Below are 14,301 nucleotides of genomic sequence, written 5' to 3'. Positions count from 1 at the left end.
CGTCAGAATCGCTGCGGACATGTTTTGGTAACACGCTTTAGTGATACGACCCCGTCGACATAGCCTAGAAATGCTTTCACATTAATAACAACAAAGACAGTATTTGCGCCACCACTGATACACGACGCCAGCATAACAATAACGTTCGTAATGTTCATAACAATAAAAATTGAATAAATAACTGACAAATTTGCATTTTTTGCACCTGCTGACGTACACAAAAACTGCGAAAGGCTAACAGGTATTTGTGGCATAACAAAACAAATGACAAATACAACTTGTCTGAGCTGGAAAATCTACCCAAAAGTTAAATGAAAGCTACAACTGATCCGCAAGAACAGATGCCATGGTGTTTAGTGAGCAATTTCACTTGAACTCAATCAATAAAGTGTGACCAATCACTTTGCAGCATCAGTCTGTCGTCTGTCTACATTATTTTTGGTGTATCAGCCAGCAAGCAACCAATACTTATAGCTGGGCTAGTTGGTCCGTGACTTAAATTAGGAACAAATGGCGCAAACATAACAGAAGAAAAGCAGAGACAAAGCACTCGGAACAAGCAGATCTTTTAAGTTTTTGCAGTTCGTTTTCAGTCGACCAGCGCATTGACAACTGAGTGGACAGCGTGGGAAGTGATCGCGTCTGCACTCAGAGTAGAAATAAATAAATACATTTTGGTTTATGGTTTATGGGGACTCAGGCTATGAAGGACGCCGTAAAGAAGGGTTCCGGAAATTTCAACCACCTTGGGTTCTTTAAAGGGGCTGTGAAAGGGGCTCTAATAAAGTTGCGGCATGCCTTTAAACCACGTCGCTTCACGAATAGTGCCCAGCAAGAATTTTTTAATGCGTTTTGTAGAAGCTGAGTTATCTGTAGTCAAAATTTGAATATCAGCATCTTCGCGCCTTTCCTGCTCCTCTCATCACGTTTTACATGCTGGAAGGCAGGCGCTCCTCCGCCGGCCCCCGTCTGGGAGCGGAGCTTCCCGACCCGCCGGAGCTAAGCGGCTTATTGGCCGCGGCCACGGTAGCTGCCTGGCGTCTGAAAGAATCTAACCAATGGCCACCTCACACCTTGTCTACGCAGATGCGGGGGACGGAGAAGGGTGCGAGCATGAAAAAGTCGCAGGGAAGGGCTCGCCAACTTTGACGCGTGATTGTGGGTCGTCTGCTGCGAGTAGAAGAGTATTATTTGGCTCTGGTTTTCATGGCAACACAGTGCAGTGATTAAGTGAGTTAATGTGCTCTCCTAGGAAGGCGTTTCAGAGCCCCTTTAATGTGCACTGACATCGCACAGTACACGGGCCTCTAGAATTTTGTCTCCATCGAAATTCAACTGGCATGGCTGGGATCAAACCCGCGTCTTTTGGGTCAGCAGCCAAGCGCCATAACTACTGAGCCATCGCTGTGGCATAAATAAATAGAACCAAGGCTAGACTGGTAGTCCTCTCTTCCCTGTGGTGCAGTTACATTATCAGGATAAATCCGCAGGTCCTGCAAGAACAGATGGTCGCTCACATGGGTGCAAGTGCAACGTGGCTACAGCGCCAAGGTAAGAGAGCTCACCTCTGTGCCGACGACAGCCACTGGGACACCCTTCAAGGTCTGCCACCAGCAAACGCATGTCGGAGTACCTGCACAGTGGAAGAGTGGCATATGGAGCACAATTGCTGGTCATCATCATCGTCATTAGCCTAATCACGCCCACTGCAGGACAAAGGCCTCTCCCATACCTAACTAACCCTGTCCTTTGACAACTGCAGCCACCTTATCCCAACAAACTTTTTAATCTCATCTGCCCACCCAACTTTCTGCCACCCCCTGCTACGCTCGCCTTCTCTTAGTATCAAGTCCGTTACCCTTAACGATGATCAGTTACCTCACCTTCGGTAGCAGGGCTGCAACATGGCCAAGCTTGGCAACTGCGCACAAATAAAGTCACGCAGAATGTGACAATAAACAGAAAAGGGCAGGCACATACGGCACCTAACGTGGTTTCATTTTGGTTTGTTCTCATTTTCCATTCTTCCCTGTTCCTTCTTCTAGGCGTCTCCCTCCCAGGTCGAAAGGAAGAATTCGAATGTACGTCGTGTGAATGCAAACCACGTGAAAGACGTCCTTGCACGGCACCCGTGAAGACACCTTTGAAATTAGAGCAATGGCAGTTTGACCAAGCGCAGCACGACATATTACAGGTGAACTACAAGAGTGCTCACAAAGCACATTCCCTTTCTGAAACACGTGAACAGAAAGAGCACACTATGAAACACCAGAGCAACTGCCGCATTTTAAGGTTGAGGGTCATTTTTAATTTGCAATTTCTTCATTAGATGGCAGAGACAGCACAATGCAGCAAAGGTGGAGAGAGGCTATGCTAAAAGGTCATGTTGTAGCTTTGAAAAAGCTTTTGAGAGCAGCACACTTGAAATTTGCTGTGTGCCAGCAAGCCTGCAACGTCAATGAATGGAAGAAAACGGTATTTTCTGAGAAGTACACCTTTTGGCCTGCTGGGAGGCGGTAGTGAAAACTTTTGTTGTCCATTACGGTGGGGTGGGATTAAAGGAGGTCCTCAACGTGGGTGCCACCCCGTGCCCAACTGACAATTTTCTGTACAGTTGGGTCCAAGCTGAACAACATGGCCTCCAAGTGCTCATATGTGACAGCATTCTCCTCAGAGTGGCATTTTCCCACAAAAAGTAGATTAGAGTAGTAGCCCGGTATTCAGCACTGATCGGTGTATAGGCACGGGTAGATTTTATTTAGTAAGCTAGAGTGAATAAAGGTGTTGGTTTATAGCTGTCACCAAAGAACTTCTTCCGAATTATGTACAGAGTGGTGGACCAGGGGAAATTTGTGTCGCCCCAGTCTGTAGCGTTCCTTGATTTCATTGTAGGTAGACAAAAGTCCTGTGCCCCCCTGATCGTCCTCTGTCCCAGGTGCTCGGTTCGTTAAAGATCGATCGGCAGCGTGAGTGCCTTCATTGCCTTGGAGGTAGAGGGCCTTGTGGTAAAGCATCCGCCTCGCATTTGGGAGGTGCTGGATTCGATCCCCAGTGCCGCTGGGCACCCACCGGTTTTCTAACGGGTACAAAATTTCCCCTGGCCAGGTGCTCGACTCTTCTGGGGTGAGAAGCTTAGCAAAAGGGTCTTGGACCAAACCGTTGCACTAACGAGCCAGTGATTCTTTCCGCCGTCAAGCAACCCTAAATCTGCCTCATGCGGTAAAAGCCCCCTTGCATCTCTCTAAAGGTTTTGAGAGGCTATGACACTACACTGACAAAGTCTCACTGGTCTTCCATACCCTGCTCTCGTCATACTTTCAGAATCACGCACAAACGAAACACACTCGTGAACTTCAGTGCAAAGTTATTTGCTAAGCACACACCCTGTCCAAGGCATGGCAGGTACAGGTGAAGTGTACATCATTCTGAGCATCCGTCCAGGAAGGAACTTTTGTTTGTAGGAGGTGCCAGCAACCAACACAGGCACGACTTTTGTGCTTGTTTCCAACCATAAACGTCAGTTGAAAGTTCAGCACTGTGCATGTGTTCTCCTGCCCTCACTATCCCATTGCCCTGTTAATCAAGAAGTCGTACCAATTTGTCCACTTCACAGTTATGCTGGTGACAACATGACTGCCTTTTCCCTCTACTTGTTGCTTTGGCCACAGCGTGACATCATCCAAGTCAGATCAGGCATACACTTTTGCACCCACTTAGAGCAGAGCCTAGGGGCCCAGGAAGCAGTCAGTGAACAGTGTAAAGCATGCTGTCGCGGACTGATCTTTGTTTTTGACAATCCGAGTCAACCAAAGTCCCACATACCTCGGTCTCCGGAGAGATGAATTGCTCGTGTGTCATCCACCACGCTTCTTTTATCATCGGTCGCGCCTTCATCCTGCAAACAATGGCAAAAATGCATGCGTCGGGCACTCACGTGGACGCACTGCTAGAGCTTCTTTTCAGCCATATTCCAGAAGAGTACTGACAACTAATCACTAAGCATGTTTGTAATATGCCTTCAATTCTCAGTATTCACCAAATAGCTCGTGCAAAGTGGAATTTGGTGCTAGTTGGTGATGCACTGAAGCAGAGGCACAGAGCACAAAGACAGGACAAGAACAAAAATGGGCGAGGCGAGCATCAATTAGGCAACAAAAAGCTTATAGTAGGACGTTCTTGCGGGCTAGTTGGTTCATAGCTTCGGAAAGGTTAAAACTGAGCAAGACAAGGACATAAGCAACAAGGAACACAAAAAACACCACAAACGCAGAAAGTTTATAGTTGGCGACAAAAAGTGTCAAGAAACAGCAATTACTTCTCATAAACTTTCAGTTGCCAATTAATGCTCATCTCGACTATCCTTCTCCTTGTCCTATCTCCTGCGCTGCGCCTCCATGTCGGTTCACTTCAGCTCACCAGCATGATGAATAATGGTGAATGAACTTTCTTTTCACAAGTTGACACTCTGACCACAAGATGGCAGCGCTGCAGTGAGGCTTGTAGGTACAGCCTGTAGGTTGATGTGAGCTAACCATGGAAGTCTTTGAGAAGCAATAAACTCCATACAACAAAGCATCTTTGCCCTGGACCCTTGAAAAGTTGTCGCTCAAGTGGTTGAACTGGTGTAACCGCATTCTGAGACCTAGACGCACAAGATTTGTGCTGAGCTGCCACAACATTTGTAAGAGAACGAGAAATCGTAAGAAGTAGTGGGGGCCTGGCTGATATCAGAGTCCTGCTTAATATCATTAGCATGTTCACTGTGTTGTGGGTCACTGGTGCACTAAGTTGCACGAGCCAGCTTTGCTCCCGCAAATATTGGGTTCTTATCTGTGGAGTCATCAAGCTTCATTAGGCACGACAAATCTTTGTACTGGAAAAATTGCTCCGAACAAATGGTGATCCACTATGCATAATACAAGACTGTGCTAGAAAAACAGTTAAAAATTGGTGTCATATGATTCTGAAGCGCATAGTTAGGAATATGCCTGCAATAATCAAACATTCAGTTCCAGGATGTACAGGCACGTTCATTTTTCGCCATGCCTTATTACAGGACTAAGCCAATATGCAGGAAAAAAAGAGAGGACACGAACTACAGAAAGTGATGGATAAAAAAAATGCAAAGGCGGTGCAAAGGTTGCTTCGCAGCAATCAGTGTAAGCGGCAGGCCAAAAACAGCTAAAGTGAAGGTGAAGTAGATCGTCACATCCTGCACAAAATATCCTGGAAAGTCATCTATGTGCCCATTATGCACCAACACTAGGCACAAACAGAAACCCATGAATAATAAACATCTCACAGGCATTCTAAACAAAAAAACATCCTTTGAGCAAACCGCACAGTTCCAGCAATGTCAGGTTATTCTTTTCCTTTTTTCGCCCAAGTTTTCAAATATGCTTCCAATGAAATGTGCCACATAAATTTGTGCAGCGCTCATCAGATGCAGCCAGGTGTTAGCAACATTTACAACTTTATCTTCAGATCAAAACAAAAAAAAAAACAACAGCAATTCTGCAACACTCCCAAACCAAGCATTAAAGCCTTCTTCAAAAATCTGACAACTGTGTGGAGCAAAGCGGACAACCAGTCAGCCATGTGACGAGTTCAAACAGCCCACACAAAGTCCACCTGCAAGACCCCTTATGCCATCTCTTGGCAGCCTGGAGAAGCTGTGCCGATGACCCACATGAGAGTCATGCAGCAGCAGCATCATCATCATCAGCCTGACTACGCCCACTGCAGGGCGAAGGCCTCTCCCAAGTCTCTCCAATTAACCCTGTCCTGTGCCAGCTGCAGCCACCGTATCCCCGCAAAGTTCTTAATCTCATCCGCCCACTTTCTGGCACACCCTGCTATGCCTCTTTTCCCTTCGAATCCACTCAGTTACCCTTGAGGACCATTGGTTATTTTCCCTTCACATTACATGCCCTGCCCAAGCCCATTTCTTCCTCTTTATTTCAACTACGATGCCATTAACCCGTTTCATCCATAACCCACTCTGCCCACTACCCATATCTTAACGTTACGCCAATCATTCTTCTTTCCTTAGCTCGCTGCATTGTCCTAAATTAAGCTGAACCCTTTTTGTTCCGAAAGGCTTTCAACCAGCTGACCTGGAACACCATGGACCACCATTCATGAGACTCATCCCATCGACCCCAGCGGCAAGCCATTCAGCCTCCTCTACTTTTTCTTCCAAATCTCCACCATCGTACAGTCGAACCTCCTGCAAAGTGTCGCAACTCGACATGGCATTTGTGTTTGTCTGCTCATGGCGAATGTGCGAAGCGCAATCTTGCACCATAAAAGAGACGGCAGCTACACCACTCACAGAGCGCTGGCTGGATAGCTGTGTGTGGCTGTCGACATGTGGTTATTCCTTGTTAGACCATTTTAGTAAACAACTGTTTTGTTCTTCTGGTTGCCTCTGGTTTGTCTGTCACCACGAGCAGGAAGCGTCAAGCTACCCCACAAACGCAAAAGCATGAAGAAAAGAAAATGCGCCAGTTGGGAAACATAATCGCTGAACAGAGCGCATGAAAAAATTGAACTTGTTGTCCGCCACCTTACTTTTAGTGCGCTAGCACTTAGAGTGGCCATTCTTCGAATTTGAGCGTTATGTTTTTGTCTGTTTGTCTGAAGCTGGTTTTGTGGCAAGCTGCTCACCTGTTCACTGTGTCAGGCGGCAGCCCATTTAATCGTGAGAGGATGCTTGGAAAGAGCAACCTGGGTCGCAACCAAAGTCCCACAGTTGGCAACACCTGCCATAGCACCTGCCTTGTGCCACTGCTCACCTGCCCACCACCGGGTGGATTACTTGCCAAGGTGTAGCCGGTAGTAACCAGGTGAAAACCTGGGGTGCTGCGCCGCTGCTCATCGAATGGCGTACTTGCCAAGCTATTGCCGGTGGGCAGGTGAGCAGTGGCACAAGGCAGGTGCTATGGCAGGTGTTATATCTCCTTTCACTTTTGCAAGAAAGAACACACACACACCAACAACCACCTTAACCTAGCAGAGCAGCGGAGCACCAAAACACATCATGCCGGCGCACATACCCACACCTGGCCTAATTACCCAAATTGATTAACATTTTTTTTTTTCTTGTAAGCGCAACATGCTTCTGTAGAATTTCCAAGGCTTTGTAACGGTCAGATTTAAGATCAGCTGGTCGACAGGGCCCATTCAGCAGCAGATGCCGCGAGAACCCTAGAAGAGGGCCCCAACCACAAGAAGCTTCAAGACCAACCTTTAGAGCAATAAAACTCTCAGGTGATGCTCAGTGGATTGTTTAAATGCATGAGCATTTTCTGTTGCTGCTGATTTTGTTGTAGCTGATGCTCATATCTGCAGAAGGTCATACTCTGCATTCATAGATGCCTGGCAGTCCTCATACCACTAGCTCCTGGTGCAGTGGTGTAGCAGTTGAGCGATACACCAATGACCCCCAGAAGGTAGCTGTTTCAAACACAGCTAATAGTGGGGCTTGTGGGACCCAGTTTGCTTGTCACAAACAAACACTCGCGAACAATCAATAATTTTACTGCTATCTGCTGCGGTGGGCAGTGTACCCCACAAATCCGGTGGGCAGGAGGTTGCAATAACGGCGCAAGGTTCGCACCACGTCACGTACGTGTGACAGCGGTCATAATTTCTGTTGGCACGTATACCCTTCCAGTACTAAAGCATTAACCTTTATTCACCCTCTCTCTCTTTCTCTCCATCGTTCTGCATGTGCACAATGTCCAAAACGCCCTGTAATGGCTGAGCAGCTGTCAGTGAAAGGGAGGCAGCAGCGCAGACGGGATCCAGCGCACGCACAGCGGGCGAAGTCGCGGCACGCGCGCGCTCCTAGGATGTTTTTGGGGCGGCTGCTTTATTCGTCTACTCTAAATTAGAAATTGCATCCTTTAAGCTGCAGGCAACAATGTGCAATACTTATTACAGAAACAAAAGCCTCGGAGCCAACACGTGCAAGCTGCATCTCGTACAGCGCTGTCACACGTTGTCTGCTGCGGCGTAGTTTCATTTTTGTGCCTCCAGTCGTCCGCGCTCATGTCACAACGGCGTTGGAACTCCACCAACAAAATTCATGCCTGCTGCAAGCGCGTGCGGCGCGCCGAAGCCGCCGAACATGTTGGCGGTAAAGGGCCAATGTAGATATACCGCAGCAGTGGCATAGTGGTTTAGCATCTGCACCTTGCATGCGGCAGGCGCGGGGATCGACCTACAGTGCCACCGGTAACCCTCCGGGAATACAATGGGTACAAGCTTTACCCTGGCCTGGTGCTCGACTTATCTAGGGTTTAAACGCTTGCAAAATGGGTGTCAAGAAAAATAACTTGTGCCATAGCACTCTCTGGACAAAACTGTCCTTGCACCATTAAAATGTGCCACTATCATCATCATCAGCCAATGTAGGCTTGGAATGTTGAGAGTCCCACTTTGGCCTGCATGCCGCCGCTCGCTGAACATAGGCTGTCAAAACGCCAGCATCGGATATTGTCAGGTGACATCAGCGACGTACCATGAGGACACGCTGCTACAATTAAACTGTAAGAGCAGAGTTTAATTGTACTACAAGGGCTTCTATGGTAGCTACAGAGTGGGACTGGCTCACAAAAATGTAAGAGCCAGGAAAACACAGCACATGGAAACATAACGGTGGGATTCTACTGTATCACAAATTATGCGTACTATAAATTCTTAACCACCACACTGGCACTGCATCTCGGAGTACTGCCAGGAGACAATGACACAGGCAGTGACAAAACAGAGAGCTAACTTTAGGCCCACTGCCCATTAAAATCTTTTCTGCATCATGGCTCAAGTGTCCTCGGGCTTTTTGTTGCATATCAATATGGGATTCTGCTAGTTTCTAATGATTTCATCTGGTCCCAGAAGGAAGCCTTCCGCTTTGATGTTGGTTGAAATGGTCCATGTAGGGCACCAACTGGTTTTTGCTTGGATCTACTGGTCCCAGAAGGAAGCTTTTGGTTTCGTGCTGGGGATCTACCACTTCCAAAAGGAAGCCTTCTGGTTTGCTGCTGGTTGAAATGGTCCATGTAGGGCACCAACTGGTTTTTTGACTGGATCCACTGGTCCCAGAAGGGAGCCTCCTGGCTTTGTACTGGGGGTCTACTGGCCTAGCTCAGAAGAAAGCCTTCTGGCTTGCTGCTGGTTGAAAAGGTCCTTGCAGGGCACATACAGGTTTTTTGCCTGGATCTACTGGTACCAGAAAGATGCCTTCTGGTTTTGTGCTGGGGTCTACTGGTTCCAGAAGGGAGCCTTCTGGTTTGCTGCTGGTTGAAAAGGTCCTTGCAGGGCACCAACAGGTTTTTTGCCTGGATCTACTGGTACCAGAAAGATGCCTTCTGGTTTTGTGCTGGGGTCTACTGATTCCAGAAGGGAGCCTTCTGGTTTGCTGCTGGTTGAAAAGGTCCTTGCAGGGCACATACAGGTTTTTTACCTGGATCTACTGGTACCAGAAAGATGCCTTCTGGTTTTGTGCTGGGGTCTACTGATTCCAGAAGGGAGCCTTCTGGTTTGCTGCTGGTTGAAAAAGTCCTTGCAGGGCACCAACAGGTTTTTTGCCTGGATCTACTGGTACCAGAGAGATGCCTTCTGGTTTTGTGCTGGGGTCTACTGGTTCCAGAAGGGAGCCTTCTGGTTTGCTGCTGGTTGAAAAGGTCCTTGCAGGGCACCATAAGGTTTTTTGCCTGGATCTACTGGTACCAGAAAGATGCCTTCTGGTTTTGTGCTAGGGTCTACTGGTTCCAGAAGGGAGCCTTCTGGTTTGCTGCTGGTTGAAAAGGTCCTTGCAGGGCACCAACAGGTTTTTTGCCTGGATCTACTGGTACCAGAAAGATAGTTCTTGTAAACCAGTGCAACAGCTCAAAGCCAAACAGAAAGGGACAAAACACAGCGCTGTGTTTTGTCCCTTTCTGTTTGGCTTCGAGCTGTTGCACTGGTTTACAAGAACTATGTCTGACCAACTCGCCCATCAGTTCATGTTGACCAGAAAGATGCCTTCTGGTTTTGTGCTGGGGTCTACTGGTTCCAGAAGGGAGCCTTCTGGTTTGCTGCTGGTTGAAAAGGTCCTTGCAGGGCACCAACAGGTTTTTTGCCTGGAACTACTGGTCCCAGAAGGAAGCCTTCTGGTTTGCTGCTGGTTGAAAAGGTCCTTGCAGGGCACCAACAGGTTTTTTGCCTGGATCTACTGGTACCAGAAAGATAGTTCTTGTAAACCAGTGCAACAGCTCAAAGCCAAACAGAAAGGGACAAAACACAGCACTGTGTTTTGTCCCTTTCTGTTTGGCTTCGAGCCGTTGCGCTGGTTTACAAGAACTATGTCTGACCAACTCGCCCATCAGTTCATGTTGACCAGAAAGATGCCTTCTGGTTTTGTGCTGGGGTCTACTGGTTCCAGAAGGGAGCCTTCTGGTTTGCTGCTGGTTGAAAAGGTCCTTGCAGGGCACCAACAGGTTTTTTGCCTGGATCTACTGGTACCAGAAAGATGCCTTCTGATTTTGTGCTGGGGTCTACTGGTTCCAGAAGGAAGCCTTCTGGTTTGCTGCTGGTTGAAAAGGTCCTTGCAGGGCACCAACTGGTTTTTTTGCCTGAATCTACTGGTCCCAGAAGGAAGCCTTCTGGTTTTCTGTTGGTTGAAAAGGTCCTTGCAGGGCACCAACTGGTTTTTTTGCCTGGATCTAGTGGTCCCAGAAGGAAGCCTTCTGGTTTTGTTCTGGGGTCTACTGGTTCCATAAGGAAGCCTTCTGGTCTGCTGCTGGTTGAAATGGTCCTTGCAGGGCACCAACTGGTTTTTGTTTTTTGCCTGGATCTACTGGTACCAGAAAGATGCCTTCTGGTTTTGTGCTGGGGTCTACTGGTTCCAGGAGGAAGCCTTCTGGTTTGCTGCTGGTTGAAATGGTCCCTGCAGAGCACCAACTGGTTTATTGACTGGATCAACTGGTCCCAGAAGGAAGCCTTCTGGTTTTGTGCTGGGGTCTACTGGTTCCATAAGGAAGCCTTCTGGTTTGCTGTTGGTTGAAATGGTCCATGCATGGCACCAACTGGTTTTCTGCCTGGATCTACTGGTCTTAGAAGGAAACTTTCTGGTTTTGTGCTGGGGTGTACTGGTTCCAGAAGGAAGCCTTCTGGTTTGCTGCTGGTTGAAAAGGTCCTTGCAGGGCACCAACAGGTTTTTTGCCTGGATCTACTGGTACCAGAAAGATGCCTCCTGGTTTTGTGCTGGGGTCTACTGGTTCCAGAAGGGAGCCTTCTGGTTTGCTGCTGGTTGAAAAGGTCCTTGCAGGGCACATACAGGTTTTTTGCCTGGATCTACTGGTACCAGAAAGATGCCTTCTGGTTTTGTGCTGGGGTCTACTGATTCCAGAAGGGAGCCTTCTGGTTTGCTGCTGGTTGAAAAAGTCCTTGCAGGGCACCAACAGGTTTTTTGCCTGGATCTACTGGTACCAGAGAGATGCCTTCTGGTTTTGTGCTGGGGTCTACTGGTTCCAGAAGGGAGCCTTCTGGTTTGCTGCTGGTTGAAAAGGTCCTTGCAGGGCACCAACAGGTTTTTTGCCTGGATCTACTGGTACCAGAAAGATGCCTCCTGGTTTTGTGCTGGGGTCTACTGGTTCCAGAAGGGAGCCTTCTGGTCTGCTGCTGGTTGAAAAGGTCCTTGCACGGCACCAACAGGTTTTGCCTGGATCTACTGGTTCCAGAAGGGAGCCTTCTGGTTTGCTGCTGGTTGAAAAGGTCCTTGCAAGGCACCAACAGGTTTTTTGCCTGGATCTACTGGTACCAGAAAGATGCCTTCTGGTTTTGTGTTGGGGTCTACTGGTTCCAGAAGGGAGCCTTCTGGTTTGCTGCTGGTTGAAAAGGTCCTTGCAGGGCACCAACAAGTTTTTTGCCTGGATCTACTGGTACCAGAAAGATAGTTCTTGTAAACCAGCGCAACAGCTCAAAGCCAAACAGAAAGGGACAAAACACAGCGCTGTGTTTTGTCCCTTTCTCTTTGGCTTCGAGCCGTTGCGCTGATTTACAAGAACTATGTCTGACCAACTCGCCCACCAGTTCATGTTGACCAGAAAGATGCCTTCTGGTTTTGTGCTGGGGTCTACTGGTTCCAGAAGGGAGCCTTCTGATTTGCTGCTGGTTGAAAAGGTCCTTGCAGGGCACCAACAGGTTTTATGCCTGGAACTACTGGTCCCAGAAGGAAGCCTTCTGGTTTGCTACTGGTTGAAAACGTCCTTGCAGGGCACCAACAGGTTTTTTGCCTGGATCTGCTGGTACCAGAAAGATGCCTTCTGGTTTTGTGCTGGGGTCTACTGGTTCCAGAAGGAAGCCTTCTGGTTTGCTGCTGGTTGAAAAGGTCCTTGCAGGGCACCAACTGGTTTTTTGCCTGGATCTGCTGGTACCAGAAAGATGCCTTCTGGTTTTGTGCTGGGGTCTACTGGTTCCAGAAGGAAACCTTCTGGTTTGCTGCTGGTTGAAAAGGTCCTTGCAGGGCACCAACTGGTTTTTTTGCCTGGATCTACTGGTCCCAGAAGGAAGCCTTCTGGTTTTGTGCTGCTGTCTACTGGCCTAGCTCCGAAGAATGTCTTCGGGTTTGCTGCTGGTTGAAATGGTCCCTGTAGGCCAGCAACTGGTTTTTTGCTTGGATCTACTGGTCCCAGAAGGGAGCCTTCTGGCTTTGTGCTGTGGTCTACTGGTTCCAGAAGGAAGCCTTCTGGTTTGCTGCTGATTGAAATGGTCCCTGTAGTGCTCAAACTGGTTTTTTGCCTGGATCTACTGGTCCCAGAAAGAAGCCTTCTGGTTTTGCGCTGGGGTCTACTGGCCTAGCTCAGAAGAAAGCCTTCTGGTTTGCTGCTGGTTGAAATGGTCCCTGTAGGCCACCAACTGGTTTTTTGCTTGGATCTACTGGTCCCAGAAGGGAGCCTTCTGGCTTTGTGCTGTGGTCTACTGGTTCCAGAAGGAAGCCTTCTGGTTTGCTGCTGATTGAAATGGTCCCTGTAGGGCTCCAACTGGTTTTTTGCCTGGATCTACTGGTCCCAGAAAGAAGCCTTCTGGTTTTGTGCTGGGGTCTACTGGCCTAGCTCAGAAGAAAGCCTTCTGGTTTGCTGCTGGTTGAAATGGTCCCTGTAGGCCACCAACTGGTTTTTTGCTTGGATCTACTGGTCCCAGAAGGGAGCCTTCTGGCTTTGTGCTGTGGTCTACTGGTTCCAGAAGGAAGCCTTCTGGTTTGCTGCTGATTGAAATGGTCCCTGTAGGGCTCAAACTGGTTTTTTGCCTCGATCTACTGTTCCCAGAAGAAAGCCTTCTGGTTTTGTGCTGGGATCTACTGGCCTAACTCAGAAGAAAGCCTTCTGGTTTGCTGCTGGTTGAAAAGGTCCGTAGGAGGCCTCTTCTGGTCCCTGCTGGGAGCTTCTGGTTCTGAAGTGGGATCTGCTGGCTCTTATTCAGAACTTTCTGTTGTTGGATTGACACCTTTTTCTGTTGATTATGTTGTAATGGTGTTCCTCAATTAATATTTTTCACCTAAATCTCTTCAGAGTTTTTCTGCTATAAATTGCAAAAACAGTGCTGAAATTTAATGAGAGAACTGTTTATTACCTGTTCCCTACTAACACCTACGGGATGCTCTTAATGAGGGAGTATATAAGCATGAGCTCATTTAACAGTTTGATTTAATGTGAGTAGTAGTATGTAGTAGTATTTTTATTTGGCCATATAATACAATATGCCCTCGAGGTGAGGCAAAAGGAGGAAGACGAGGCAAACCTCCTGACGTGGCCTGCACCCCGAGTGTATATAAGTTTCTCATACAAATTATGTGCATTACAGTGCTTTGTTGTTAGTCTTGTTGGCACTTGCTATGATTAAAGCTGTGCGTTCTCACTATTGGCAGATCTGTGTGGTCCTGCAGGTGTACACATTGTTACACATTTTAGTGTAAGAATTCTGTTTTCCTGAATTTTTGGAGTGTGCTTATTATCATTAAGCAACTCTTTCAAACATATTATATCTGTAACTTGCCAGAAAGGTTAGAAATCTAAGGAGATATTACACGGATGGTTTAGGCAAATAAATGTTCATGCTACCAGCAGCTACTGCTTCCAGCGGCTAAACCAGCAGCTATTGGTTCCAGCATCTACTGGTCCCATCAGCTACTGGTCCCATCAGCTACTGGTCCCATCAGCTACTGGTCCCATCAGCTACAAGGAATGGGCCAATAAACCATTTGAACTGGGACCATAAAAAATCCCATTTGGACATTTTCATCTGAAGCGCTTCACT

General features: G+C 47.8%; 1 protein-coding gene across 1 annotated transcript in view; it reads right to left on the bottom strand.

Moving 5' to 3' along the window:
* Positions 1-14,301, bottom strand: part of LOC144106462 (uncharacterized) — an 84,520-nt gene that overhangs the window by 66,312 nt on the left and 3,907 nt on the right. Inside the window, exons 3-4 of the mRNA XM_077639278.1 lie at positions 3,823-3,895; positions 1,566-1,633 (exon numbers count right to left, since the gene is read on the bottom strand). Coding sequence (XP_077495404.1) covers positions 1,566-1,633; positions 3,823-3,895 — 141 coding nt within the window. The remainder of the gene's footprint in view (positions 1-1,565; positions 1,634-3,822; positions 3,896-14,301) is intronic.

The sequence above is a fragment of the Amblyomma americanum genome, chromosome 10, assembly GCF_052857255.1.
Source record: "Amblyomma americanum isolate KBUSLIRL-KWMA chromosome 10, ASM5285725v1, whole genome shotgun sequence".
NCBI lineage: Eukaryota > Metazoa > Arthropoda > Arachnida > Ixodida > Ixodidae > Amblyomma > Amblyomma americanum.
This window is presented reverse-complemented; position numbering and strand designations above follow the sequence as displayed.